Consider the following 27,203-nt stretch of genomic DNA (forward strand, 5'->3'; position numbering starts at 1 on the left):
CAGAAAATAACTGCTTTTTTAAAATTGGGTGATTGATAGTTTATAATTACTGTTTTATACCTTTCAACATTTTTAATAAAGATTTTTTAATGTTGCTATACAGTAAAATTCAGAAGGATTAAGATACCTAAATATAATGATTTAAAACATGGAGCACATTTGTATAATTCTTTGAAGGCTGAGTTCTAAGTATTTGTACAACAATGCTGTATATTGTTGTGCCCAAGGCTTAAAGGGAGCTTGTCAGTATAAGAAATATTTTTGTTTTTTTTCTGCTTTAAAATTGCTCCTTTATTGAATTTTTTATTAGTATACATGCAGAGGAACACAAACGTACATGTACTGTGGAAATCTTGGACAAAGTAGGACTAGGTAGAAGGAGCTGAAAAAAAAAATGAAAAGAGATTTGAAACAGGAGTTTCTGAAAATCTGATTTTTAGAGAATAAGGTATCTTGGCAGGTAAGAAACAATGGTCAGTCAAAGCAGGTGGGGTGCTGTTAAGACATTTTATTGCTGCACTGTGTCCTGTGGAGAAATATTTCTTGGTAAACTTGCAGTTGAATTTTTTTTCTTTCTTTTTTGTTTTTAGCAAGAGACAGAGACAGAGAGAGGGACAGATAGGGACAGACAGGCAAGAATGGAGAGAGATGAGAAATATCAATTCTTCATTGCAACACCTTAATTGTTCATAGATTGCTTTCTCATATGTGCCTTGATGGGGGAGGGGGGGCTACAGCAGCACGAGTGACCCCTTGTTCAAGCCAGCGATCTTGGGCTCAAGCCAGCAACTCTGCACTCAAGCTGGTGAGCCCACGCTCAAGCCGGCAACCTTGGGGATTTGAACCCGGGTTTCTCCGCGTCCCAGTCCGATGCTCTATCCACTGTGCCACCGCCTGGTCAGGCAACTTGTGGTTGAATTTATCTATTTTCCAAGCCTGATGTGAACTGTTTTAGAATATAACAGGGCAGATTTTAATTTTCTCACTCTGGGCTAATTTTTTTCTTTCTCAGTGCTAATTCACCTAAGTGGGGACATCTTTATATATTTGCTACTGTGATGACAGTGATCCCTTATTAAAAGGTTTCCGACTATGTTAACCTTTGTAAATGTACCTAATATCACAATCTGATAGTATTTGACAATACATATGTCTACAATATTTTATAAGCATTTCAAATAAAATTTGTATTTAAATTTTTTTTCCATTGATTGAGAGAGAGAGGACAGGAGAGAGAGAAGCATCAGCTTGTTATTCCACCTAATTGTTCCATTTAGCTGTGTATTCATTGGTTGCTTCTCGTATGTGCCCTGACCAGGGCATTGAACTCGTGACCTTGGCTCACTGGGATGATGCTGAGCCACTTGGCCAGGGCAAGATTTATATTTTTTTCTTAAGATTTTGTTTATTGATCTAGATAAGAGAGAGAGAGAGAGAGGAAAGGGGGGAGGAGTAGGAAGCATCAGCTCACAGTAGTTGCTTTCATATGTGCCTTGACCAGGCAAGTCCAGGGTTTCGAACCAGCAATGTCAGCATTGCAGGTTGACGCTTTCTCCACTGCACCACCGCAGGTCAGGCAAGATTTATATTTTTAAATTTAGTATATGATTAAAAAATGTGTTTGCATGGTTACCTATATAAATACAGATGTTCACAGAACGATGTTTTGGATGTAATTGCAGACCTCCAGGGAGATGAAAGAACTGAGACACCGAAAGGCCTTCGCTTCTCAGACGGTGTCCTGGAAGGCCCGGGGCGCCAAGGAGAGTCGGGCTCCAGGCCTGCCTCCCACCGCTCCCAGGTAACTGCTAAGGAAAATCTTTAGGGCACTGAATGCCTACTATTTTTTAATGTTTCCCATGAAGTACTGTAAGGCAGTGTTTCCCAGCCTTTGCACCATGTGCCAGGAACTTTCCAGAGCTGGGAACACTGGGTTGCACAAGAAATACTCTTGGAACTTACATTTTATTGGGGGTTTGGGTAGGCAGATAATAAATATGTATGTAAATAATAAAAAATGTTTAATTGAGACAAATATCATGAAATAGATAACACTGGGTAATGGGATAGAGCCGTGGTTCTCTAAATGTGGACCTCACAGACAGTGGCATCAGGATCACATGGGAGCTCATTAGAAATGCAGTTTCCCAGGCCCAACAAGACCTCCTGAATTAAGGGCTCTTGAGGTGGGCCCACTCATCTTTTTCATTAGCCCTTGTTCTCATGCACGCTCAAGTTTGTGCACCCCTGGGACAGAGAATGACCACGAAGGAAGGACAGTGTTCTGAGGGTGAGAAGAGAGGGCTTCCTTGAAAAGGTGAGTTTGAATTGAGCCTCCCAGGTGAACAGAAGAGAAGCCAGCCCTGCAAAGACATGGCAGCAGCAACAGCAGGTTCAGCAAAGTGGGGATTGCAGAGAGGCTGGTATGGAGAGTAGCGTAGGGGGGAAGGGGTTGGGGACCAGAGCATGGGGGGCTGTGCTTCTCAATCAGGGCTGCACATCGGAATCACCCCAGGGCTTCAAACCAGTCCCGGAACCCAGCCTCAGAAACTCTGATTTCATTCGTCTGGTGTGGGGTTGGGGCATGGTTTTATGTTTTTAATTCACCCACAAGTGATTCTCATGGGCAGGCAGGCTTGGGAATCACAGATACTATGGGTGAGTCCCATTGTAAGGGGTTTGAATTTTCTACTAATTGTAAAGGGGATTCATTTGGACTATAGACATGATTTCACATTTACAAGTTACATTTCAAAGAAGAGGAGGAAAAAAAGTTTCCTCTTTGACCACAGTTTGGAGATTAGGCTGTAGAGGAGTAAGAGGGGAATATCATTAGGGAGGCTTTTGTTTCAAGTGAGAGATAATGGTGATTAGTACAAGGCTGTACAAGTGGTGATCCCAGGAGCCAGTGGAATCCAGATGTATTTTGGAGGTAGAGCTGACAGGTTTGGCTGTGGGGTAGGATGGATGGAATGAAGGAAAAGAAAAAATTAAGGATGACTCTCTGGGTTCTGGACTAAGCATCTGGAGGTGGTGGTACCATTAATGGAGATGAGAAAGATGAGGGAGGAGCAGGTGTTCAAGGGCTCATTAGAAGTTTAAGTAGAGGTGTTAAATAGACTGTTGGCCATGCAAATTCAAACCCAGAGGAGAGGTTGGGGCTGGAAATATATGTACACAGAAATATATAATACCCTGGGTGGGCAAAAGTAGTTTTACAGTTGTTTGTTTGGGAAATACAACAATAAATAAATAAATAATCATACAAGAATAAACTCTTTCACATACTCATAACTGTAAATCTACTTTTGCCCACCCCTTTATAGATGGTATTTCACGCTTGGGTTTGTATGAGATTACTTGCCAAGGATGTACAGACAGGGAAAATAGCAGAAGACAAAATCCTTGACTTAGAGGTTGAGTAGACAAGGAAAAGCCTGAGAAGTAGGAAGAAGAAAGAAAAAAAAGCCAAGAAAAGAAAGGGTTTCAGGAGAAGGCCGTGGTCACCTATGTCAAATATTATTGGGATTCAAATTAGACAAGGATAGGGACTTGCCTATTGGATTTGACAAGATGGAGATGATTTATGACCTAAATAAAGGCTATGTCAGTAGATTTTTTACTATAACACAGGAAGGACGCCCTTATACTACTGTACTTGCCTACTACTACTACTGTTATAGAAATTTGATTTTTCAATGTTTATATAACCCAACTTAGAATTTTGGCATCAAAAGGCAACCCAAGAGCCCTTGCTCTCTTCCTCCAATCCAAGCCCTAGGTAGAGCATTTGTGGAGTCACATTTTTATCCAACCACAACTGCTTCTTGTGGGCCCATGACTCCAAGGCTGCTCACACTTATAATCACACTTATACAGGCTAAAAAGCATGGTTTCCAAACCTGATTGAACATCACAATCACTGGGGGAAGGGCAGGGGGAACTTTGAAATAGATAGGTAGGTAGATAGATAGATAGATAGATAGATAGATAGATTTCCAGCTATGCCTTCTGAAATCCTCCTAGATAATCTGATTTACAAACCCGGATGGAGTCCACAGGCCAGAGCACTCTGATGATCAGCCCAGTCTGAGAATCACTGGCCTGGAAGCCTGCCTGTCCTCATCTCTAGGTCAGGCCTCTCCTTCACTTCAGTCTCTAATGCTGTGGGGCCACTCCATCTGACCTCCTGGGCCTTCCTTGGCCCACCCGTTGTATTTTCTAGAGGATCACAAGGCCAAGGCCAGAGGACAACAGAATGTATGGCCTGCTTGCAAACCCCACTGAACAAATGGCCAACCTGCCTGCAACAGAATGTTGCCCTTCCCAGTCTTCTGGAAAGATTGATTACCTGGTTACCAAATAGAATAATGAGCACACACACTCTTGTGAGCAGTGCTTGCTGGTGTCATCCAAATAAGAATACTGCCTTTGAAATCTAAAAGGTATAATTTTGAAGAATGAATGCTAGATGACAAAACACAGTCATAACTATTTTCAGAAAAGCAGTCTCACATGTCCTTAATGATCTAGAGCAGGGGTCTCAAACTCATGGCCCGCGGGCCACATGTGGCCCGCCGAACAATTTTGTGCAGCCCGCAGACTAATCCACGAAGTTCAAAATATTTTGGATAAAATTAAGTAAGCCTAGGGGCCTACTTGTATTTTTCATTTCTCTAGCATCCTAGCTAGATATTAGCTTAATTAACAGCAGTTGTAATGCGAACTACAGTTTCTGGTCGTTTTGTGACACTGAAAAGTGTTGCGTAACAGTTGCCTTTTGTAGACCTAGTGCGGCCCGCCGAACGGCTGTGATCTTGCTCTGCGGCCCACATGCTGAGTTGAGTTTGAGACCCCTGATCTAGAGTATGTCTAGAAAGAATTCTTTTCCCTGTGCAAGGATATTTGGATTACTTTGTTTACCTAGTTATTTAAGAATTGTTGTTTCAAAGGGAAAGATGGGGTAAAACAGTATGTAAAGACTCCAAGATTCAGAATCCTAAAAAGGGGGAACATGAGGACAAGTTTGGGGACTTTGACTAGAGTTCAGAGGGCCAAAGGAGCCTGTAAATGACCATGAAGCATTTATCTTCCATTTTTTCCTTCATATTGATGAGACATTGTTCCCAATATTCCAGTTCAGTCCCACCTGAAATATACTTCAGCAAGCATCAGAATTCATGATGCCGGTGGGTGTTACAGCATGCTAACAACCACCAGGAAGAAAGATATCTCTGAGCTCAGCATCTGGTCTGGGGTCACCGCCAAGTGCCAGGCAGCAGAGTAAATGTGTGAGGCAGCCTGGATGGAAATAAAGGACAGCTGACATCTGGCTTTAGTATCAGGGCACGACATTGGGGTTCTCCGGTCAGGTGAAACATCCTCGCCTGGTGACAAGGTTATCTTTCTCAGCTCCAGCCAACCATGGACAAGAAGGCCTGTAGGCTTAGTGTTGCCGCATCTGGGGAATTTGCAAGAGAATCCAGAAATCTGCTTCTTTATGTGTTATTACCTAATTTTAAATTTTAGCAATTACTTCAAAATTTGTGCAAAAAAAAATTGTATATGTGGGCTAATTAATACTCAATGGAAGGCCAAATTTGGCCAATAGACCAGCACTTGTGACTTCTGGTCTAAGTAAGCTATGTTGGGTCTAACACAAAGCAACTAAAAACCTTTGACTGATCCCCTTTGCCTATAGTGTAAAGTCTGGAGTCCTAAGCTCAGCCTGCAGGTATGGTAGTAGGCAGCAGTCCACCAGGGTCAGATAGGCCTGAGTATGTGAGATATTACAGGTACTGTTGACCTGACCTCAAGCAAGTGACTTAACTTTCTAAGTGTCAGCATCTTCATCTCAAAAATGAATATATGTGCCTCTTGGTATGATGCACTAAGATGGACACAATATCATTTCTCTGGTATTTGTACCAAAGTGCACAAGTGAATCCAATCACAAAGAAACACGAGACAAAACCAAATTGAAGGACATTCTACAAATTAACTGACCGGTTACTCTTCAAAAATGTTAACATCACAACGGATAAAGAGACTGAGGATAAAGAGACTTTGTCTCCATATTAAAGGAGACAAAGAGACATGACAACTAAGTGAAAGTATGATGGTAGACTGAATCTTAGACTAGGAAAAATATAGCTGTGAAGGACATTGGCCCGATTAATAAATGTGAATAAAGATCTGTGGTTAGATAATAGTATGATATCACTCTTAGTTCTCTGGTTTTGATAATTGCACAATTGTGTAAGAGGAAATCCTTGCTCATAGGAAATGCACGTGAAGTATTTAGGGACAGAAGGGATCGTGATTGCAGCTTATTCTCCATGAGTAAGAGAGAGAGAACGAAAGCACTTGGGGGAAGATGTTAAGGTGAACAGTTGGTCAGGGTGGTTATACAAGAATTATTTGTATAATCCTTGTAACTTTTCTGTAAGTTTGAAATTATCAAAAAAAATGTTATAAGAATAAAATAAAATGGGGATAATAATACCTACCTCATAAAGTCATGGTGAAATGTCAAGGAGATAATGGCTACAAAAAATGCTGGGCACATTTTACTACTGTCAGACCCTCCGTAAGTGTTAGCTTCTTCCTTTCGTGTTCCTTCTCCAAACTTCCTTCCTGGCCCATTCTCCTACCACTTGGACATATAGGCCATGTCAAACCACCCGAGTCCCAGGATAGCCATGTACCCTTGTCCCTCTGTGCATCACACACAGCGCCTGGTACAAAGTGCATGCTCAAATAAGAATGTCACAGTGAGTTAAGTGTGTGTGGATAATACAAGGCAGTTGCTGCATTTATTCATTCAGGTGAGTCCTTTTGAGTTTCCTAGGGATCTTTGAGAAAAATGGATGCAAATTTAGGTTTTTAAATGCTAAAATCTGGTCTTTCTGATGGTAAATTCAGATATCTTCTCTTGTAAACTTATGTTTTTAATGTAATATACACATCTGGTTATGAGTAGCACTTTAACTTTTTAATGTTGGATACCAAGATAATGATTACTTGTGACTCCCCCAATCATGATTTGTAGAGGATGGATGCTGGATGTAAGACAAAACATTAAAATTAATTTTTAATGACAGTTTACTATACCACAGCTTTTACCAGGATTCTGATTTATTCTTAATTTTAGTTCCCTAGTTTTGCACACATAACTGGCCACAAGAATTTGACAAGCACTGAGATCATGAGAATTCAGAGGGAGACAGACTTTCTCAAGTAAGTAATCTCACTCTCTTTATTATTTCTTACATCCTTCTAAGACAATATGATCCAAAAGAATGTAAGGATAGGACACAGTGGTGTTTGCCCACCCCGGCTGTTTCTTATTGAGTTCTTACAGATTTTAAAGGCATAATTGGCATACAGTAAATGGCAGTTATTTAATGAGTAGAATTGACTTATGTATACAACTTTGACACTGTCACCATAGTCAAGGAAATGAACAAATCTATCACTTGCAAAAGTGTTGTACCCTTTGAAATCTCTCACTTGTGCCCCTCCCTGTCCCCAGGCGACTGCTGCTTTGCTTCTTATCACTATAGCTCAGCTCACACTTGATTCCGTGTCTAAATGGAATGATTCAGTTTGTATTCCCTTTTTTTTTTTTTTTGGCCAGTTTCTTTAACTCTGCCTAATTATTTTTAGATTTGCCCATGGCCCATGTTGTTGCATGTGTCAAACACTTATTTCTTTTTATTGCTAAGTGGTATTCCATTGAAGGGACACATCACAGTTTGTTTATCCAGTTCCCTGTTGATGGACTGCAGGGTTGTTTCCGGTTTGGGGCAGATACGGATAAAGCTCCTGTGAACGTTTGTGCAGACACTTTCATGTCACTGAGGTAAATGCCTAGCAGTGAATGCCAGGGTCATATGATAGTTGAGTTGTTTAACTTAAAACAACTATCATACTGTTTCCCGGAGAGGCTGACCGGTTTACATTCCCACCAGCAGTGTGAAAGCTCCAGTGCTCTCCCTCCTCACCAGCACTAATGTTTGTCCGTGCTAGTGAGATGGTGGGCGTGGTTTAAATTTGCATTTTCCTAGTGACTGATGATTGTGAACATCTTTTAATGTGCTTATTTGCTGTCTATACGTGTTCTTTGGGAAAATGTCTGCTCAATTTTTTTGTCTTCTTTTTAAAATTTCATTCTGTATTTTCCTGTTATCGAATTATGCGTGTTTTCTTGTGTTACATATGTTTTGCAAATATGTTCTTCCAGTCTTTGGTTTTTCATTTTCTTATTAAAGTTTTCTTTTTTCTAAAGAGCTAAAGTTTTTACTTTTGATGAAATCTAATGAGTTTATTTTTCCTTTATACATCCTGCTTATTTTGAGATATTTAAAAAATATTTTCCAAACCTAAGACATATCCTATCCTACACACTAAGTTTTTCTATTTTATTTTCTTCTATAAGTCTATAATCCATATTTAGTTAATTTTGTGTGAGGTAACGGTTTATATTTTTGCATATGGATATCCAATTATTCCAGAAAAGATGATCCTTTCCCCATTGATAATTTTTGTAATCTGTTTCTGGACTCTATATTCTAGTCCTTAATGTTTGTCTATGGTTATTTATTACCACACTGTCTGATTATCACAGCTTTACAATAAATCTTGAAACCAAGCATTGTAAATTCTCCAACTTTGTGTTTTTTAAATTTTTTAATTAAATTTATTGGAGTGACATTGGTTAATAAGGTTATATAGATTTCAAGTGTACAATTCTATAAAACATCATCTGTATTTTTTTAATAAATTATTTTCTTTTTTTAAAAGAATGGGAAGCATCAACTTGTAGTTGCTTCTTTTATGTGCCTTGACTGGGCAAGCCCCGGGTTTCAAACCAGCGACCTCAGTGTTCCAGGTTGACACTTTACCCACTGCACCACCACAGATCAGGCCATCATCTGTATATTGTATTGTGTGTTTACCACTCAAAGTCAAATCTCCTGTCACCACATATTTGAGTTCTTTTATACTCATCTATATCCTCCTAACTTTTTTCTTCATTTACAAAAATATTTTAACTATCCTAGGACCTTTGAATTTTCTTTTTCTTCTTTTTTTAAGTGAGAGAGAGAGAGGAAAAGAGAGAGAGAGAGACAGAGGGACAGACAGGGACAGACAGACAGGAAGGGAGAGAGATGAAAAGCATCAACTCATAGTTGTGGCACTTTAGTTCTTTGATTGTTTTCTCATATGTGCCTTGACTAGGGAGCTCCAGCCAAACCAGTGATTCCTTGCTCAAGCCAGCGACCTTAGGCTCAAGCCAGTGACTTTTGGGCTTAAGCCAGAGACCATGGGGTTATGTCTATGATCCCACATTCAGGCTGGAGACCCTGCGCTCAAGCTGGTGAGCATGCTCAAGCTGGCTACCGCGGGGTTACAAACCCGGGTCATCAGCATCTCAGGCCAATGCTCTATCCACTGCACCACTGCCTGGTCAGGCCGACTTTTGAATTTTCAAATAAATTTTAAAATCAGCTTGTCAACATCTGTAGAATGTATGCTAGAGTTTTTATTTGGATTGCATTAAATTTGTATATTATTTTAAGAAAATTTGACAACAAATTTGAGTTTTTAAAGTCTAGAAAAATGGTATGTCTCATCATTTATTTAGGTCCTCCCTAATGTCTTTCAGCAATATTGTATACTTTTCAGTGCACAGGCATTGCATATCTATTCACAGATTTATCCCTAAATTCTTCTTATTTTCTAATACTGTCCTAAATGGTATTGATTTTTAAATATAAGTTTTTGATTAATTATTGTTAAAATAAAAGATACAATTGATTTCTGTGTGGTGGTCATGTATTCTGGAACCTCACTAAACTCACTGACATTTAGCTTTTTTGGAAGATTCCACAGGATTGTTTGTATAGGTGATCACATCACCTGCAAATGTTGCATTGCCGGAACCTCCAGTAAATTTGTAATGGACGTGGTGAGAGTGGACATCCTTACCTTATTCCTGATCTTAAGGAGGAAATATTCCATTTCTTCATATTAACGATGATATTAGCTGTGGGCTTTTTCTTGATTTTTCACGTTGAGGAAATTTTCTCCTATTCCTAGTTTGCTGAGGCTTCTTATTTGAGAGGCGGGGAGGTAGACAGACTCCTGCATGCACCCCAACCGGGATGCAGCTGGCAGCCCGCATCTGGGGCTGATGCTCGAACCAACTGAGCCACTGGCTGCGAGAGGGCATGAGAGAGAGACGGGAAAGAGAGGGGAAGAGAAGCAGATGGTCGCTTCTCATGTGCGCCCTGATTGGGGATCGAACCCGGAATGTCTGCACACAGGGCCAATGCTCTATCCACTGAGTCAACTGGCCAGGGCCTTTTTAAAAAAAATCAGGATTAAATGTTGAACTTTGTTCAAATCATTTTTGTCCCTCTATTAAAATAATCTTACAGTTTTTCTTTTTCTGTTCATGTGATGAATTACAGTATTGATTTTCAAGTTTTAAATTAACCATACATTCATCAGATAAATCCCACTCTTGTAACATTTTATATAATGTTTAATTTGACCCACTAAAACATATATTTTTTTGCATATGTGTACAAAAGAGATATTGGTGTATAGACTTTTTTGTCTTGTAATGTATTTTGTCTGGGTTTAGTATCAGGATAATTCTGGCTTCATAAAATGACTTAGAAAGTATTCACTCTTCAATATTCTGAAAGAGTTTGTGTATAATTAGTATTCTTTCTTTCTTATATGTTGGATAGACTTCAACAGTGAAGGCACTGGGCTCTGGAGTTTTAAGGATGATTTTAAACTACACATTCAATTTCTTTAATAGTTATAAGTCTATTCAGGTTGCTGTATTTCTTTTTGAGTGAACCTTAAATTTTATTTGCTCTTCTTTTCCTAATTTCTTTACTGTGGGAGATAAAGCCATTCATTTGAAGCCTTTTTTTCTAATATAGGCATTAGAACTTTAAAGTTGAAGCCTCCAAATTTCAATGTTTGTTTTCTTTTTAATTCAGTTTAAACTGTTAGTAAGTATTCTTGTTATTTCTTTTTGACCCATGGGCTATTTAGAAGCACATGTATGATCTCACATGGCCAAACTACCTTAACTCTGTTAAGTTTCCCGATATTTGAACATTTTCATTATATTTTGTGGTGTTTATATAAAATTTCATACCTTTTCTATGGCCTGTTGGCTCAGTGGTAGAGCGTCAGCCCGGTATTTGGATGTCCCAGGTTTGATTCCTGGTCAGGACACACAGGAGAAGAGACTCTCGGCTTCTCCACCCTCCCCCTGCTCTCTCTCTCTCTCTCTCTCTCTCTCTCTTTCCCTCCTGCAACCATGGCTCCATTGGTTCTAGCGAATCAGCCTGGGGCACTGAGGATAGTCCTGTAGAGCCTCTGTCTCAGGCACTAAAAATAGCTCAGCTGTGAGCATAGCCTCAGATGGGCAGAGCATCGGCTCCAGATAGGGGTTACTGGTTAGATCCCTGTTGGGGTGCATGTGAGAGTCTGTCTCTCTATCTTCCCTCCTTTCACTTGGAAAAGAAGAAAAATAAAATAAGATAAATAAAATTTCATACCTTCAGAGAATATATATATTGTAGTTTTGACTGGTAAATATTTCATGTGTACTTACAAAGAATGTGTTTTTTGCTAGGTGAGTGTTTTGAAATTGTCAAGTTAAGTTGGTTGAGAGTGTTAAGTTATTTCTATCTTTATTAATTTTATGTCTATTGTTTAATAAATATTGAGAAAGTTGGGCTGAAATCTATGATTATAATTATGAATTTTTCTACTTATGATTGCATTTCTATCAGTTTTTGCTTCATGTACTTTGAAGCTCTACTAAGTGTATAAACCTGTTGGATTTTTATGTCTTCTTGCTGAATTGACCCCTTTATCATTATGAAATAAACTTCTTTAATTCTGGTAATATTCTTGCTCAGAAATCTATTTTGTCTGATATTAATTCAGTTATTCCTCCTTTCTCAGGATTAGGGTTTGCATGACAAATCTTTTATTTTTTTTTTTGCTTTTAACCTATTTGTGTCTCTCTATATAAAGTTGGATTTTTAGAAAATAATTTGACAATTTCTGCATTTTAATTGAGATGTTGAGAGTATATTTATTCTGATTATTGATGTATTTAAATTTAAATCAACAATCATGCTGTTTGTTTTCTGTTTATCTTATCTATTTGTTGCCTTTTCTTTTTATTTTCTGCCTTCTTTTGGATTAATTGGGTATGTTTTATTATTCCATTTTCTTTTATTTCCTTTGTTGGCTTATTAGCTATAACTTTTTTTAGTGGTACATTTTAGTGTACAGTTTTAACTTAATAGTTTATCTTCTAATAGTATAATAGTACTATATATGTATAGCATAATACCTTATAGCAGTATATTTCCAATAACTGAATACCATTATCTTTTATGCTATTGTCATATATTGTACTTTTACCAATATTATGAACCTCATAATACATTATTCTATTTTCTATAATCAATTTTTTGAGGTCCTTTATACATTTTAATTTTCAGTGCAAAATTTCATGGCATTAAGTACATACATAATGTTTTGCAGCCATCACCACTATCCATTTCCAGGACTATTTTATCTTTCTAAACAGAGCCCAGTTCCCATTAAACAGTAACTCTCCATTACTCCCTCCTTCCAGCCTCTGGTAACCTCTATTCCACTTTCTGTTTCTATGATGTAATCTATTCTATCGATAGATACGTCATGTAAGTAGAATCAGACAACATTTGTTCTTTTGTGTTGGGCTCAACTCTCTTAGCATAATGTTTTCAAGGTTCATGCTAGTTGTAGCATGTATCAGAATTTCATTCATTATTAAAGATAAGTAATATTCCATTGTGTGTATATACCACCTTTTAAGAAAATTTACTGAATTTTTTGGATGACATTGGTTAATAAACTTATACAGGTTTCAGGTGCACAATTCTCATTGTGTGCTTACCATTTTGTTTATCCTTTTGATTATTGTGAATAATGCTGTTATGATCATTGGTGTACAAGTATCTGTTTTGAGCCCCCGCTTTCAGTTCATTTGCATATTTGCCTCAAAGTGGAATTTCTGGATTGTATGGTAACTCTGCGTTTACCTTTCTGAGGAGCTGCTGCTGTTTCCTACTGCAGCTGCATCATTTGTGCTTCCAGCAGAAGTGCACCAGGTTTCAGTGTTTTCACACCCTCACCATCACTTATTTATTTATTTATTATTATTATTTTTTTGTATTTTTCTGAAGCTGGAAACGGGGAGAGACAGTCAGACAGACTCCCACATGCGCCCTACCGGGATCCACCCGGCATGCCCACCAGGGGGTGACGCTCTGCCCACCAGGGGGCGATGCTCTGCCCCTCCGGGGCGTCGCTCTGTTGCGACCAGAGCCACTCTAGCGCCTGGGGCAGAGGCCAAGGAGCCATCCCCAGCGCCCGGGCCATCTTTGCTCCAATGGAGCCTTGGCTGCGGGAGGGGAAGACAGAGACAGAGAGGAAGGAGAGGGGAAGGGGTGGAGAAGCAGATGGGCGCTTCTCCTGTGTGCCCTGGACGGGAATCGAACCCGGGACTTCTGCACACAGGCCGACACTCTACCACTGAGCCAACCGGCCAGGGCCCATCACTTATTTTTAATTTTTAAATTTTCTGTTCAAATTGTTTATATGGCCATCCAAATGAGTATAAAGTGGTTCTCATTGTAGTTTTGATTTACATTCCCCATTTTTGTGTGCTTCCTGAATATTTGTGGCTCTTTTTTGGCAAAATGTTTATTCAAGTCTTGGCTCCTTTATTTATTTATTTATTTACTTATTTACTTATTTTTACAGAGACAGAGAGAGTCAGGGAGAGAGATAGATGGGGACAGATAGACAGGAAAGGAGAGAGATGAGAAGCATCAATCATTAGTTTTTTGTTGTGATACCTTAGTTGTTCATTGATTGCTTTCTCATATGTGCCTTGACCGTGGGGCTATAGCAGACCAAGTAACCCCTTGCTCGAGCCAGTGACCTTGGGTCCAAGCTGGTGAGCTTTGCTCAAACCAGGTAAGCCCACACTCAAGCTGACGACCTCGGGGTCTCAAACCTGGGTCCTCCGCATCCCAGTTCGATGCTCTATCCACTGCGCCACCAGCTGGTCAGATGCCCCTTTTTTAATAGGTTGTTTGTTTTTCATTATGTTGTAGGAGTTCTTTATACATTCGGGACATTAGTCCCTTATCAGGTACATGATTTGGAAATTTTTCTTCCATTTTCACTTTATAGTGTATTTTGCTGTACAAAAGCTTTTAATTTTGATCACATCTGGTATATATATATATACCACATATATATATATATATATTGTTGTTGCCACCTATGCTTTTGGTAGCACATCCGAGAAATTATTGCCAAATCAAGTGTCATGAAGTTTTGTCCTTTATGTGTTCTTCTGAGAGGTTTGTAGATATATCTCTTACATTCAGGTCTTTGATTCATTTTGGGTTACTTTTTGTATTTGGTATGAGGTAAGGGTCCAATTTCATTCTTGTGTATGAGGATGTCCAGTTTTCCTAGCACCATTGTTAGACTGTCCTTTGCCCATTGAGTGGTGTACATGCCATTGCCAAAAATCATTTGACAATATGTGCAAAGTTTTATTTCTTGGCTCTCTATTCTATTGATCCATATATCTGTCCTATGTTAGAATAATACTGCTTTTATTAGTTTGTAGTAAATTTTGAAATCAGGAAGTGTGAGTCATCCAACTTTGTTCTTTTTTAAAGACTATTTTGACTATTCGGGGTTTCTTGAGATACCGCATGAATTTAAGATGAGTTTTTCTGCAAAAAAAAAATGTCATTGAGAGCTTGATAGAGGTTGCATTGAATCTGTAGATTGCTTTGGGTAGTATTTTCATCTTAACAATATGAATTCTTCTGACTCACAAATACAGAATGTCTTTCCTTTTATTTATATCTTTTTTACTTTTTTCTAAGTTTTGTTTTGTGACAGAGACAGAGAAAGAGAGACAGACATAAGGACAGACAGGCAGGAAGGGAGTAAGATGAGAAGTATCAATTCTTCATTGCAGCACCTTAGTTGTTCAATGATTGTTTTCTCACATGTGCCTTGATGGGGCGGGGGCTACAGCAGAGTGAGTGACCCCTTGCTCAAGCTAGGGACCTTGGGCTCAAGCCAGCAACCTTGGGCTTCAAGCCAGCGACTTTGGGCTCAAGCCAGCAAACATGGGGTCATGTCTATGATCCCAGGCTCAAGCCAGTGACCCGGCGCTCAAGCTGGTGAGCCCCCACTCATGCCGGATGAGCCTGCTCTCAAGCTGGCAACCTTGGGGTTTCGAACCTGGGTCCTCCACATCCCAGTCCGATTCTCTATCCACTTTGCCACTGTCTGGTCAAGGCCTTTTTTCTAAGTTTTGTAGTTTTCATTGTATAAGTCTTTTACCACCTTGGTTAAATTGATTCCTAAATATTTTATTTTTTCCAATGCCATTATAAATGGAAGTGTTTTTTTTTTATTTTCCATTGAAATTGTTTATAGGAAAACAACATATTTTTGTGTGTTGGTTATTTTATCCTACAACTTTTAAAAATGTACAGTGGTCTCTGGCTTATTTTAAGGGTTGGGTTCCAGACCCCCCATGATAGGCAAAAATCCACAAAGTAGTGACCTTTTATTTATTTTATTATTTATATATATTTTAAGACTATGGTCGCTGAGCCAATCAGCACCTGGGATGCAGAACACAGTGCTTTGGTTGGTCGCCTCCCATCCATCAGCCAATATGTGCCATGTATGATCTCATGTGGCCAAACTAGCTCAGGTGGAAGTGGCCATAGGTGCATTTTCCATACGTGCAAGTCTTTGTCTACTCATCTGCTGTAATGCTACATATTTTATTTTTATTTAATATTCTCTTAATGTCTTTTTATATATTTTATATTATTTTCAATTTTTAAGCTGGAAAATGCTTATTTTGCCACAAAAATAATTAAAATAATATATAAAAATACCTATTGTATATATTGCAAAATTCCATGATATAGCAAAAAATCTGCAATACAAAATTAGATATATACAATTTAAAAATCCACGATCCAGTGAGACTGTGAAAAGTGAACCATGATATGGCAAGGATGACTGTACTTATTAGCTTTAATCATTTACTTCTGTGTATGCTCTCAAGGGTTTTCTATGTGTAAAACCATATCATCTGTGAACAGAGATAATTCTTCTGTTCCACAGGAAGAACTTCTTCCTGTCCTGTTTAAGCACCCTTTATTTTTTTTTTCTTGCCTAATTGCTCTGGTTAGAACTTCCCATACTATGTTGAATAGAAACAGTGAACGTGGCTATTCTTGTCTTGTTATTAATCTTAGAGGAAGAGCTTTTAGTCTTCCACCATACAGGATGATGTTAGTGTGGGTTTTTTGTATGTGGTCTTTAGTATGCTGAGGACATTTCCTTTTGTCCCTAGTTTATTCAGTGTTTTTAATCATGAAGGGATGTTGAATTTTGTCAGTGCTTTCTCTTTGGCTGACATCCAGAACCCAAGGAGCTGGGTGAGGGTTAAATGATGGGATCCATTTTCCCTGGAGACTGGGACAGGCATTTCTGGGGCAGGGCCTCGGAACGCTAACCAGGTGCGTGAAGACAATGGCAGAGCTTGACTGACAGTGACCCTCCAGAGTGTTACACAAACTGGGCTCAATGCTCAGGTAGGAGGTGGGAAAAGTGCAATGTAGACATTAGTGGAATTCCCTAGGCTAATCCTCACAAATCCAATGCCAAACACAACATGACAGGACAGGGCAGATCCCCCCTAAGAAGAGGGAGCAAGGCTGTTAACCTCAGCTGTAGTCAGGAAGCAAGATGGTCTACGGGTGAAGGGTCCCAGTGGTCCCAGCTCTGAGGACACTTCGTAATAAAATGATGAGAACTTGTTCCATAGCCTTTGAGAGTGTTTTTTGTTTTGTTTTTTAATTCTTGAATACTTTTAGATTTTTACCTGACTTCTTCCTGTGAGCCCGTCAGAACAGGGCCTGTCAGGCAGCTCTTCTGTTGCAGGTGTGCCCAGTGCCTCGCCCCACGCCCATCGGATCCCTTTGCTCGCTTCTGTCAAGAATGTGGCTCTCCTGTCCCACCCATATTTGGTTGTCGTCTCCCACCCCCAGAAGCAGCTCAGGTGAGCAGCACAGCTTCTTCCATTGGTTCATCTGATCTTTATTCGCAGCAGTAGCACAGTGCCTGTTATGCACAAACTGCAAACATAAATACTTGCTGAAAATATTACTGGCAGAAAACTCTCTTAATATCCGACTCCTTAGGCATGAAAATTATTTGCAGCACCATTTTCGCGTGTGGTCTTATAGAAACACAGGTTCAGAAATAGACTGAAATCCTATTGTTTTAATGGGTAAATATTAATTTCCTACTTACATGATATTTCGGTATATAACCTGGATATAATAAGGAAACATGTTCTAGAAATAAATGAGATGTACTAATTACAAGTCTGTATAGTTACAAGATACATCATTCTTTCCAAAGAAGCTGTTTATATAGGCTACAGATAGATCAGTTTATCTAAATTTTAAAATTTTAGCCAAGTATAGACAATAATTGATACTATTCTACCACTAAATTTATAGTTAGTTAGAAAGCGTACTTGGCTTTCTAAAAATCAATAAGTTCATCCAAATGTATTCATATTTTTATGTATTTGGTTCTTCGTGGAAGGACTGAATAAAAGGATTTGTGAAATGACCATGAATATGAAAAATGACCATTTAGCCTGACCAGATGGTGACACAGTGGGTAAAACATCCACTTGGGACTCTGAGGATCCAGGTTCGTAACCCTAAGGTCACTGGCTTGAATATGGGCTTACCAGTTTGAGCGTGGGATCATGGACATGACCCCATCATTGCTGGTTTGAGCCCAAAGGTCACTGGCTTGAGCGCAAGGTCACTGGCTTGAGCAAAGGGTCACTCATTCTGCTGTAGACCCCTGGTTAAGGCACATATGAGAAAGCAGTCAATGAACAACTAAGGTACTGCAATTATGAATTGATGCTTCTCATGTCTCTCCCTTCCAGTCTGTCTGCCTCTCTCTTTCTCTCTTGCTTAAAAGAAAAAAAAAAGAACATTTAGAAAAGGTAGTAACTAAGAAATAGTGGCTAATTCGATGAATTCAAAGTCCAGAGTTTTAAAATTGAGTTATTACTCAAGCAAGGGGTCAGATATTAAATGGACATGTAGTAGAAGTTAATTTAAATTGCTTCTATGGTATGTTTTGAACTTCTTGGATAAAATAACAAATGGGTCTCGTTTTGAATTCTTTTAAAATTTTTCTCTTTTTTAAAATTTCCTTTTTTTCAGACCATTATCATTATATTTTCTTTAATTTTTAAAACATGGATTCCTTTTGTTCTTTGAACATTCTTATAGTATCTGTTTTGGAGACTTTGCCTGCAACTTCTGGGGATACTCAGAGACAATTTCTATTAATTGTTTTTTGGTTTTGTTTGTGTGTGTGGAGGGGAGTCACATTTTCTTGTTTTGTTTATTTTATGTCTCATAGATTTTTTTAATAATTCTGGACATTTTAGGTAATACATTGTAATAATTCTGGATTTTGACTTTTTCTCCTAGTGGTATTGTTTTGTTTTTTTACTTGCATTAAATGTTTGATACACCTCCTGCTGGGCTCCGGGCGGTGCTGCTTCTGTCTGCTCCTAGGTGGGAAGCGCCTCCCCCACAAGACATCGATGCAAGACTGAATAAGAAAAACAGCTTCTTCCTCCTAAGCCATGGCATATCAGTTATACAGAAATACCACTTCGGGAAACAGTCTTCAGGAAAGCCTCGATGAGCTTATACAGTCTCAACAGATCACCTCCCAACTAGCCCTTCAAGTTCTACTTCAGTTTGACATGGCTATAAATTCAGCATTGGCTCAGAGGGTCAGGAACAGAGTCAATTTCAGGGGCTCTCTAAATACGTACAGATTCTGCGATAACGTATTGAATGATGTTGAATTCAGAGAGGTGACAGAACTTATTAAAGTGGATAAAGTGAAAATTGTAGCCTGTGATGGTAAAAATACTGGCTTCAATAATACAGAATGAATAGAAAAATGGCTTTTTTATGCCATCTTCTGTTGTTATCATCACTTGTTAAATAGAAGCATAGAAGAGACTTTTAAAATTTATTCTAGCATTGTAGAAATGACTACACTGTGCTATACTGTCAGAACCTGGTAGGAAGAAGCTCATAACTTCGTAGCCTCATACATTACCTTTATTATACAGCATGAAGAAACAACTTTTTTTTAATGACAAATCAAACATCGTTGCCTTCCTGATAACATTCTTTAATAAACTCATTTTTTAAAAAATGTTTTATACATATATATTTTTAAGATTTTATATATTGATTTTAGAGAAAGGAGAGAGAGATGGGGGTAGAAGTGGGAAGCGTCAACTCATAATAGTTACTTCTCGTATGTGCCTTGACCGGGCAAGCCCAGTGTTTTGAACTGGCAATCTCAGCGTTCCAGGTCAATGCTTTTACCCACTGCACCACCACAGCTCAGAGGCATTAAACCTTTTTTGTCTGTCTTCTCTGCAATTTCCGACCACTGATATGGGGTTATATTATTAAGGTATTTCCATATTGCCTCTTGATTGGCATCCCCACTTGCAATTTTTTCACTTTTATCCGAGCATCATTGCTGTGTGATTTATCCTTAACCATCTTTTCACTGTAGGAGTAGGATCCCATTCCTTCAGAATGTAAATTTGTGATTTCTACATTGGGAGGCTGCCCAGGTGCCCACCTTAGAGAGAACCCTGATTACAAGTGCCATTTTAACAACCGGTTTGCCAAATTCAACAAAAAACTAGGTATTGGTTCTACTGAACCGCTGCGAACCTTCTGAATCCCACCACTGCTGGGGCCCACTCTGGTCTGTGCCGCACCTGCACATAGCCTCCAGTCAGCTATGGGTGGCAAGCTGACCACAGTGCCAAGTCTACAGGCGGAGGGAAGCTTGAGGCTACCAGAAGCTAGGAGAGAGGCATGGAACATGACCTTCCCTAGAGCTTCAGAGAGAGCATGGCCCAGCCAACTCCTTGATTTGTCCCCTGTAGTTGATTTACTTCCTGGAACTCCCAGTTAAACTCCTGGCTACTTGCTGGTTCACTGCCCTGCACAGAACTACAGTCTCAGGATAGTGGAAACATTGGCCCTCTCTCTTGGCTTGCCGCTGAGATTTAACCTCAGAAGTGCCCCAAATCAGGTGAGCCCTGTCATCAGTGGTGACAGAGCTTCCGGCTTTTTGCAGCCTGTCCACCAGGTGGCGCTCCAAGCTGACAGCGCAGGGAAGGGGGAAGAGGGTTCTTTTGTGAAGGAAGTCCAGTGCTTTTCACCTTGATGTCTGTCTGGTTGATGTTCTGAGTTGGAAATGGTTGTTTTTCACAGTTTTAGCAACTTTACAATTGCTTTTTTGGAAGGAGGATTTGTCAATTTCTTCACTCTGTCCTCCTGGAAGATATTTTTTTTCTTTGTTTTTTACACCTCTGTTTTCTAACAAACATGGTTTTTACTATTAATATGAAAAAATAAGAATAAAGGTAATTACTTAGAAAGATTTCTTTACAAAAGCAAATTGAAACATATTCTGAGATCGCTTATACCTTCAGTTTTTGCACCCGAGACAAACCTGCCCCCGTCTTTGTGCAGATGGGCTGGTGTACGGAATGTGGCGGCATGGTGCCCATGAACACTCCCATCTGCGTGGTGTGTGAGGCGCCCCTTGGTGTGCAGCTGCGGCCGCAGGCCCGCCTCCGCTTGAAGGTAATCAAATGCGACTTTGTAAAAACATGAATAAAATGTGTAGAAATTTTTTTTTGAAAAGTCGTCTCTCTTCAGCTGATAGAATTGGCCAACAATTGATAAACCAATAGAAGTGAACAGAACCCACTCTAGTTTTTGGAAAGGCATGCTGCCCACGAGTTTAACTTATCAGTGGGATCTATGTATAATGTGCAGAAGAATACCTCGACATCTGTTCCCTGAACATTGAGAGGACAAATTGCACTAAGCTAACCTAGACAGTTTTTTACCTCATATATTTAAACCTGAACATTGCAATTAATTTTGAATTTTAATCCTGTTCTTAAAGTGGCTTCTGCTTTTGTTTGCTTTATTTGCACAGTTCTTTGCTCAGAGTAACATGTATTTCCTGTTCCGTTTTCAAGGAGAAAGCAATCTGCCGCAACTGTGGCACAGAGAATCCTGCTCACCTAAAATACTGCGTCACCTGTGAGAGGGCCCTGCCTTCATCACAAAAGGTAGATGACTGCATGAGGACATCCTATATTTAGTGGCTGCTAAATGTTCAGTGTTAATGATAATGAATAAATAGAATCTGCAGGGCAGGGAGGAAGTGGGAGGAGGGAGAGAGACCAAAGAGCCTCTCAGGCTCTGAAAGCAACTTTTCTAAACGTGGAGAGGATGTCATATGTTCACCAATACAAAATTGTTTTCAAAGGCTTCACTTCAAGGGTATTCAGTAAAATCCACGATTTCTTACAATTTTCTTTGGTAACTTTGCATGGAAAACTGGCAGCAGCCAGTGGGGGAATGGGCCCATTCACATTTCATTTAAAGTCAGGTATGTTTTTATGAACTGTGCGTGCTATTTTTTGAAATTGAGAACACAGTGGGCACCCATCCCTGGGTTTCCTACCAGCCTGTTTTGAGTGTTTGAGTGAAGGAATAGGAGTATATGCAATTTAAGTAGAATGAATGGGTTCAGCTTAGATGATCTGTTTCATGTATATAAAATGTTTCTGGTGAAGAGGAGGCTTTAAAATTTACTTCCAGGTGACTCTTGCCCTGGCCTAACAGTAACACCCAAAAGTTGGCATTTCCTAGCCAACGCAAAAGAAAAAGACTTGCTTTTTGGGAGTCATTACCTACATATAAGTAAAACACTCATCACAAACTGAGTGTCTTAACACGAGAGAAGTTTATAATCTCACAGTTTTGGAGGACAGAAGTCCAAAATCAAGATGTGGGCAGGGCCACCCCTCCTCTGAAGCTCTAGGGAAGGGACTGTCCCATGCCCCTCTCCTAGCTTCTGGTAGCCTCAAGCCTCCTTTGGCCAGTAGATATGTCACTCCAGGTACATGGCCACCTTCTCCTTGTGTGTCTTCACATCATCTTCCCTCTGTGTGTCTGTGTCTGTGTCCAGATTTCTTTTTCTCATAAAAATACTAGTCATGTCTAACTAAGGCCCGCCCTCATGACCTCATTTTAACTTGATTGCTTCTATAAAGATCCTATTTCCAAACAAGGTCATGTTCTGAGGTCCTAGGGATTAGGACTTTAACATATCTCTTTGGTGCTGACACTATTAACCCCATACCAGGGGAGTTGAACCAGATATCTTTTAAGGTTATATCTAATTACTGACTATTTAAGACTAGTTGATTTGAAAGAACTCTTTTTGTTCCAGTCTTTTTTTTTTACATGCACACGCATGCAAAAGGAGGGGGGGAGAGAAGAGGGAGAGAGAAAGAGAAACAGAGTGAGAGGAGAGAGAGAGTGAGAAGCATCAATTTGTACTTGCGGCACTTTTAGTTGTTCATTGATTGCTTCTCATACATGCCTTGATGGAGGGGGTCAAGCTGAGCCAGTGACACCTTGCTCAAGCCAGCAACCTTGGGCTTCAAACCAGTGACTTTGGGCTCAGGCCAGCAACCATGGGATCATTTCAGTGACTGCTGCGCTCAAGCTGGTGAGCCTGTGCTCAAGCCGGCGACCTCAGGGTTTCAAACCTGGGTCCTCAGTTTCCCAGGCCAGTGCTCTGTCCACTGTGCCACCGCCAGTCAGGCTGTTACAGTCTTTATTGAGGTGTAATTTATATGCAGGAAAACTCAGCTATTTTAATTATACAGGCTAATAAATGTTGGTACTTATATATATCATTTTAACTACCACCACAATGGAGATGCAGAACAGTTTCACCACCCTGCCGAGTTTTCTCGTGCTCCTTGGCAGTTGAGCTCCTGCCCTGATTACTAGCGCCAGAAATTACTGCTCTCTTTTGACACTATAGTTTTACCTTTTACAGAAATGTACAGATATTTTCTGTTTGATTTCCTTCACAAAGGTCCAGTTTCTCTACATTCTCACCAGCAGTTGGTATTATCAGGCATTTATTCATGATATTCCCTTTTTACGATTTTAATGCCTGTGGGCTCTGTAGTCCTATCCCTACTCTTTTATTCCTGATAGTTGTAATCTGGGTTTTCTCTCTGCCTTACTCTCTTTCTCTCTCCAGCTAGAGAATTAAACATTTCATTTGATTAGCTTCCAGTTCATTGATTTTTCTCTATTTTTTTATTTTCCTTTTTTTGAATCTTGCTCTTTATTATTTCTTATCCTCTCTTAGCTTTGGGGTCAGTTTAATAGGCTTTCTCTAATTTCTTAAGGTGAGTACTCAGATTGTTGATTTCAAGTTTGGTTTCAGTGGGGGTAGTTGTGGACAGCCATCTTCCCTGGAGTGGACGAACTCTGTGAACACCAAGGTGCCAGCAGAAAGCAGTGTCACATGAACTTGCAGTCAAAAAGCTTATCAGATAAGTAAGATTCTAGGTCTCCAAAAGTACAGGCTTTTTGTTCATTACCTTTTTTATTCAGAACAAGGAAAGGAACGATTCAAGATCCATGTTGAGAGGAATGAACTTCGCTGTTGAACAATAGTGAAATAAAGCAATGGTCTGAAATGTTAAAAAAATAAAAAGAAACTATAAATTTATCTATATGAATTTCTTTAACAACATTCCAGAAACTTATATAAGTTATATTTTTATTATAATTCAGTTTAGTTTTTTTATTATATTTTTATTGTAACTTTTTTCTAATTAATCTGTGACTTCTTCATTACCAGAAGGAAGATCTGTAGTTTTTTTTAAAAGATGATTATTTGTGATTTTTTTTCCCCTCAGAACTCAGACTAAAAACATGCTAATGAGCTGACAAATTTAATAAGAAAACCCATCTATTTCCAAATCAAGTCAAATGCAATTTTAGGGTAGTTTTTGTTAACTGCAATTTGTTTATCTATCTAACTTAATTTGTCATCAGACTTTATGTCACGCTCCTATCATGAAATTGCACTTTTTAATTTTCCAAGGCACCAGAGAGAAAAACTGTGAGATTGGGAAAGCATAAAAAAAGAAAACTGTGGTACCTTGGAATTTTTGGAGTGATCTTGCAGATAGATTTAAGTAAATTGCCAAGCAAAAAAAAATCTACTTTCTCAGACATTTTGGACTTCTTATATAAATAGTTAAATAATTTAAATCGATTTGTCAGTGATGTAGTTGTTTCTGGGTCTCACCTATCAATAAAACTGTTTCAGAAACAATTACAAAATTAAATTTGTTTTCAAAATGTATTTCTCTCTGAATGGGATAGCAGAGCTTAGACGTCAGGACGGGAGTGTTTATCCCTGAGGTGCCCACCATAGCAGCGGCGCACGGCCACCTGACAGCTCTGTGTCTTCCCTTTGTTGAGCAGCACTAATCTGAATGGAGTAAGCTTACTTTTCTTTCCTTAAAGCAATGTTATAGTTGAAAAATTCACTTAAGCAGTAGATGCATTTAAACAAAAGATCTGAAGGCTTTGTATTTAAAAACCCAAGTCAGCAAGTTATCAAAACCCTGTTTAAACAGTAGGATAAGTTGAAATTTAAGTCTGACGCAGAAGTGTGCAAAGGGATTCTCTCTTGATTTCTCCCAAGGCATCTCCCCCTCCCTCACAGAAACGGGATGAGGGGCGGGGTACACAGAGAGAGATCTTCTTGCTCAGTCTCTGGATGTTGGGGACGATGTGGCCTCGATCTGCTTTAGGATAACAGAACAGTCCCAGAAATAAAACAGGATAGAGCTGGGCAAATAAAGTTAACTAAAATATTGATGTTTGAGAAAAAAATTGTCCTTAGGAAACATTTTCTTTAGTGTGCACATTCTTAGTATTATACAGGGAATGTATAACCACATACATATCTAGTTATCAAATGAATCAATTATTCATTGATTTATTCCTTCATTCAGCAATGACTTGCATGACTCCCATGTGCCAAGCTACCAGGCACTGTGCTAGTAGGGAAACTAGTGAAATGGTAGTCCTTCTCCTTAAAGAAATCAGGATCAGGCCGGACCTGTGTAGCACAGTAGATAAGGCATTGACCTGGAACGCTGAGGTCGCCGGTTCAAAACCCCAGCCTTGCCTGGTAAGGGCACATATGAGAAGCAACTATGGGTTGATGCTTCTCATTTCTCCCTACCCCACCTTTTCTCCTCTCTCTCCCTCTCCTCTTTCTAAAATCAATAAATAAAATCTTTAAAAAAAATCATGATTGAGTGGAAAGCAAGATGAGAAGGAAGAGAAGCCGACATATGGAGCTTGACTCTGTGCTAAGCATTTTTACATACTTAATTGCCATAATCATTGGAAGCCCCCTACAGACTTGAGAGGAGGCTGTATTGAAAAGGATTCTTGGAGTCGTGGATAAAAGTCAGGGCCCAGGTTTAAATATTCAGTTTCTCTCTCTCTGTAAAACAGTGATGATTATGGGACCCAACTCACAGGTCTGTGTGTGAACTGGTATGAGGCTACAGGGGCAGTGCTCAGAACGGTGCCTGCACACAGTTGGTAATCACGCAGCAGTGGTGAATATGATCATCCCTATTTGACGAGAAAATATTTTTCGAGGCCATACAAGTAAGTAATAGGAGCAAAGATTCTAATACAGGTCTACCTAACAAGGTCTCAGAAATTTTCCCGAAACATTTCTGTCTCTCTCCCTCAAATAAAGTAATTCTTTTCATATGTCAGGAATGGAAAATAAATTCACATTTCCAGATGGAAGCCTTAGAACTCCAAATGATAGACGATAAACCTCAGTGGTGACACTTCTTCCTCAGGGGCTCAGCTCTTCTTCCATTCTTTCTTTATGAACACTGGTATTCAAGTCAACAGTAGGCTTGCTACCTTTGGTATTAACAGTACTGAAGAATATTAAGTTGTGTGAAGCACCAGTTTCATCAGCTTTCTGTGAAGGAATGCACTCTCTTTGTACAAAGTTATTCATCAATGAAGCTTCTGGTAGTTTTCCTCTTTTTTGGCAGAAATACCTTATTTCCAGGTCTTGTGTTGATTTGGGGCCTTTCTCTTTTCTGGACTGGGCGGGGATTGGAGACTAGAGCACTGATCTGCCTGTCAATGCCGTTGTGTCCACCAGCCCCTGTGCAGCGGGGATATAGGTCCTCCTGCGCCCACTCTGAAAGGGGAGGCTGCTTCCTGCTCCACATGTGGCCGCTGGAACCGCGGGGGCGCTTGCTTCTGTGACTGGTGTGGAGCCTCGGTGGGTATTCATGTGGAGCACCTCGCCACAGCCCTGGAAAGAGCCACGCCCCCTTACCCACTGCCTTGTAGAAATCAGTTCTTGGGATCTGAGTCCTAGCACTTATTCCTTAAGAATCTGGAGACAGATGGTTAATTCTTTTAAAGTGAGAACAGTCTCTCATTGCTGTTTTAATTTGCATTGCTTTGAGATTAATCTTTTTTATTCATTTATTCACTGTTGATTTTTTTCTCCTATGAATTAATTGCTTACCTTTTAATAAAACACTCAAGATTATTTATTGAGTGTTTCATGTAAATAATACAAAAGCTTTAGTGTGAAGGTTTGTCTTTCCCCTCACCCCTGAGGTGGTCCTTCAGCCACTCAGGGCAGTAGTGAGAAAACTGGGAGTTACTGTGAGCATTGACCCAGTTCTCCTCACCTAGCAAGATGTCGTGTTGGTCACCTCCTCATTCTTTTCCGTGCTTCATAACCCTCCACTGTCTTGATGTGCTGTGATATATTTAGGCCATCCCCACTTGCTGGACATTTAGTTTGTTTCCAGTTATTGCCTCTAAAATCACAATCGTTCAGGGAATGGTCTTGAAAATACTTCTTTGTGTACCTGTCCATCCGCAGAATGAAGTACACATTTGTTCTACAAGGTAGAATTGCAGGGTTGGAGGGTATGCGCATGTATTACTTTGATGACTTGTGTGGGAATAATTTATATTGGAAAATTATGAATCTAA

The 27,203-nt window shown here is 39.5% G+C and overlaps 1 protein-coding gene and 1 pseudogene across 2 annotated transcripts in view; both read left to right on the forward strand.

Moving 5' to 3' along the window:
- The window catches only part of DZANK1 (double zinc ribbon and ankyrin repeat domains 1), a 77,964-nt gene that overhangs the window by 21,452 nt on the left and 29,309 nt on the right, over positions 1–27,203 (forward strand). The window contains exons 6-11 of one of the 2 annotated variants that reach the window (XM_066387058.1): positions 1,683–1,801; positions 7,154–7,239; positions 17,098–17,215; positions 20,775–20,888; positions 21,293–21,385; positions 26,350–26,472. In XM_066387058.1, coding sequence (XP_066243155.1) covers positions 1,683–1,801; positions 7,154–7,239; positions 17,098–17,215; positions 20,775–20,888; positions 21,293–21,385; positions 26,350–26,472 — 653 coding nt within the window. The remainder of the gene's footprint in view (positions 1–1,682; positions 1,802–7,153; positions 7,240–17,097; positions 17,216–20,774; positions 20,889–21,292; positions 21,386–26,349; positions 26,473–27,203) is intronic. The other variant, XM_066387059.1, reaches the window with a different exon arrangement.
- Positions 18,732–19,220, forward strand: LOC136405930 (transcription initiation factor IIA subunit 2 pseudogene; annotated as a pseudogene).

This window comes from Saccopteryx leptura, chromosome 5, assembly GCF_036850995.1.
Source record: "Saccopteryx leptura isolate mSacLep1 chromosome 5, mSacLep1_pri_phased_curated, whole genome shotgun sequence".
Classification (NCBI taxonomy): Eukaryota; Metazoa; Chordata; class Mammalia; order Chiroptera; family Emballonuridae; genus Saccopteryx; species Saccopteryx leptura.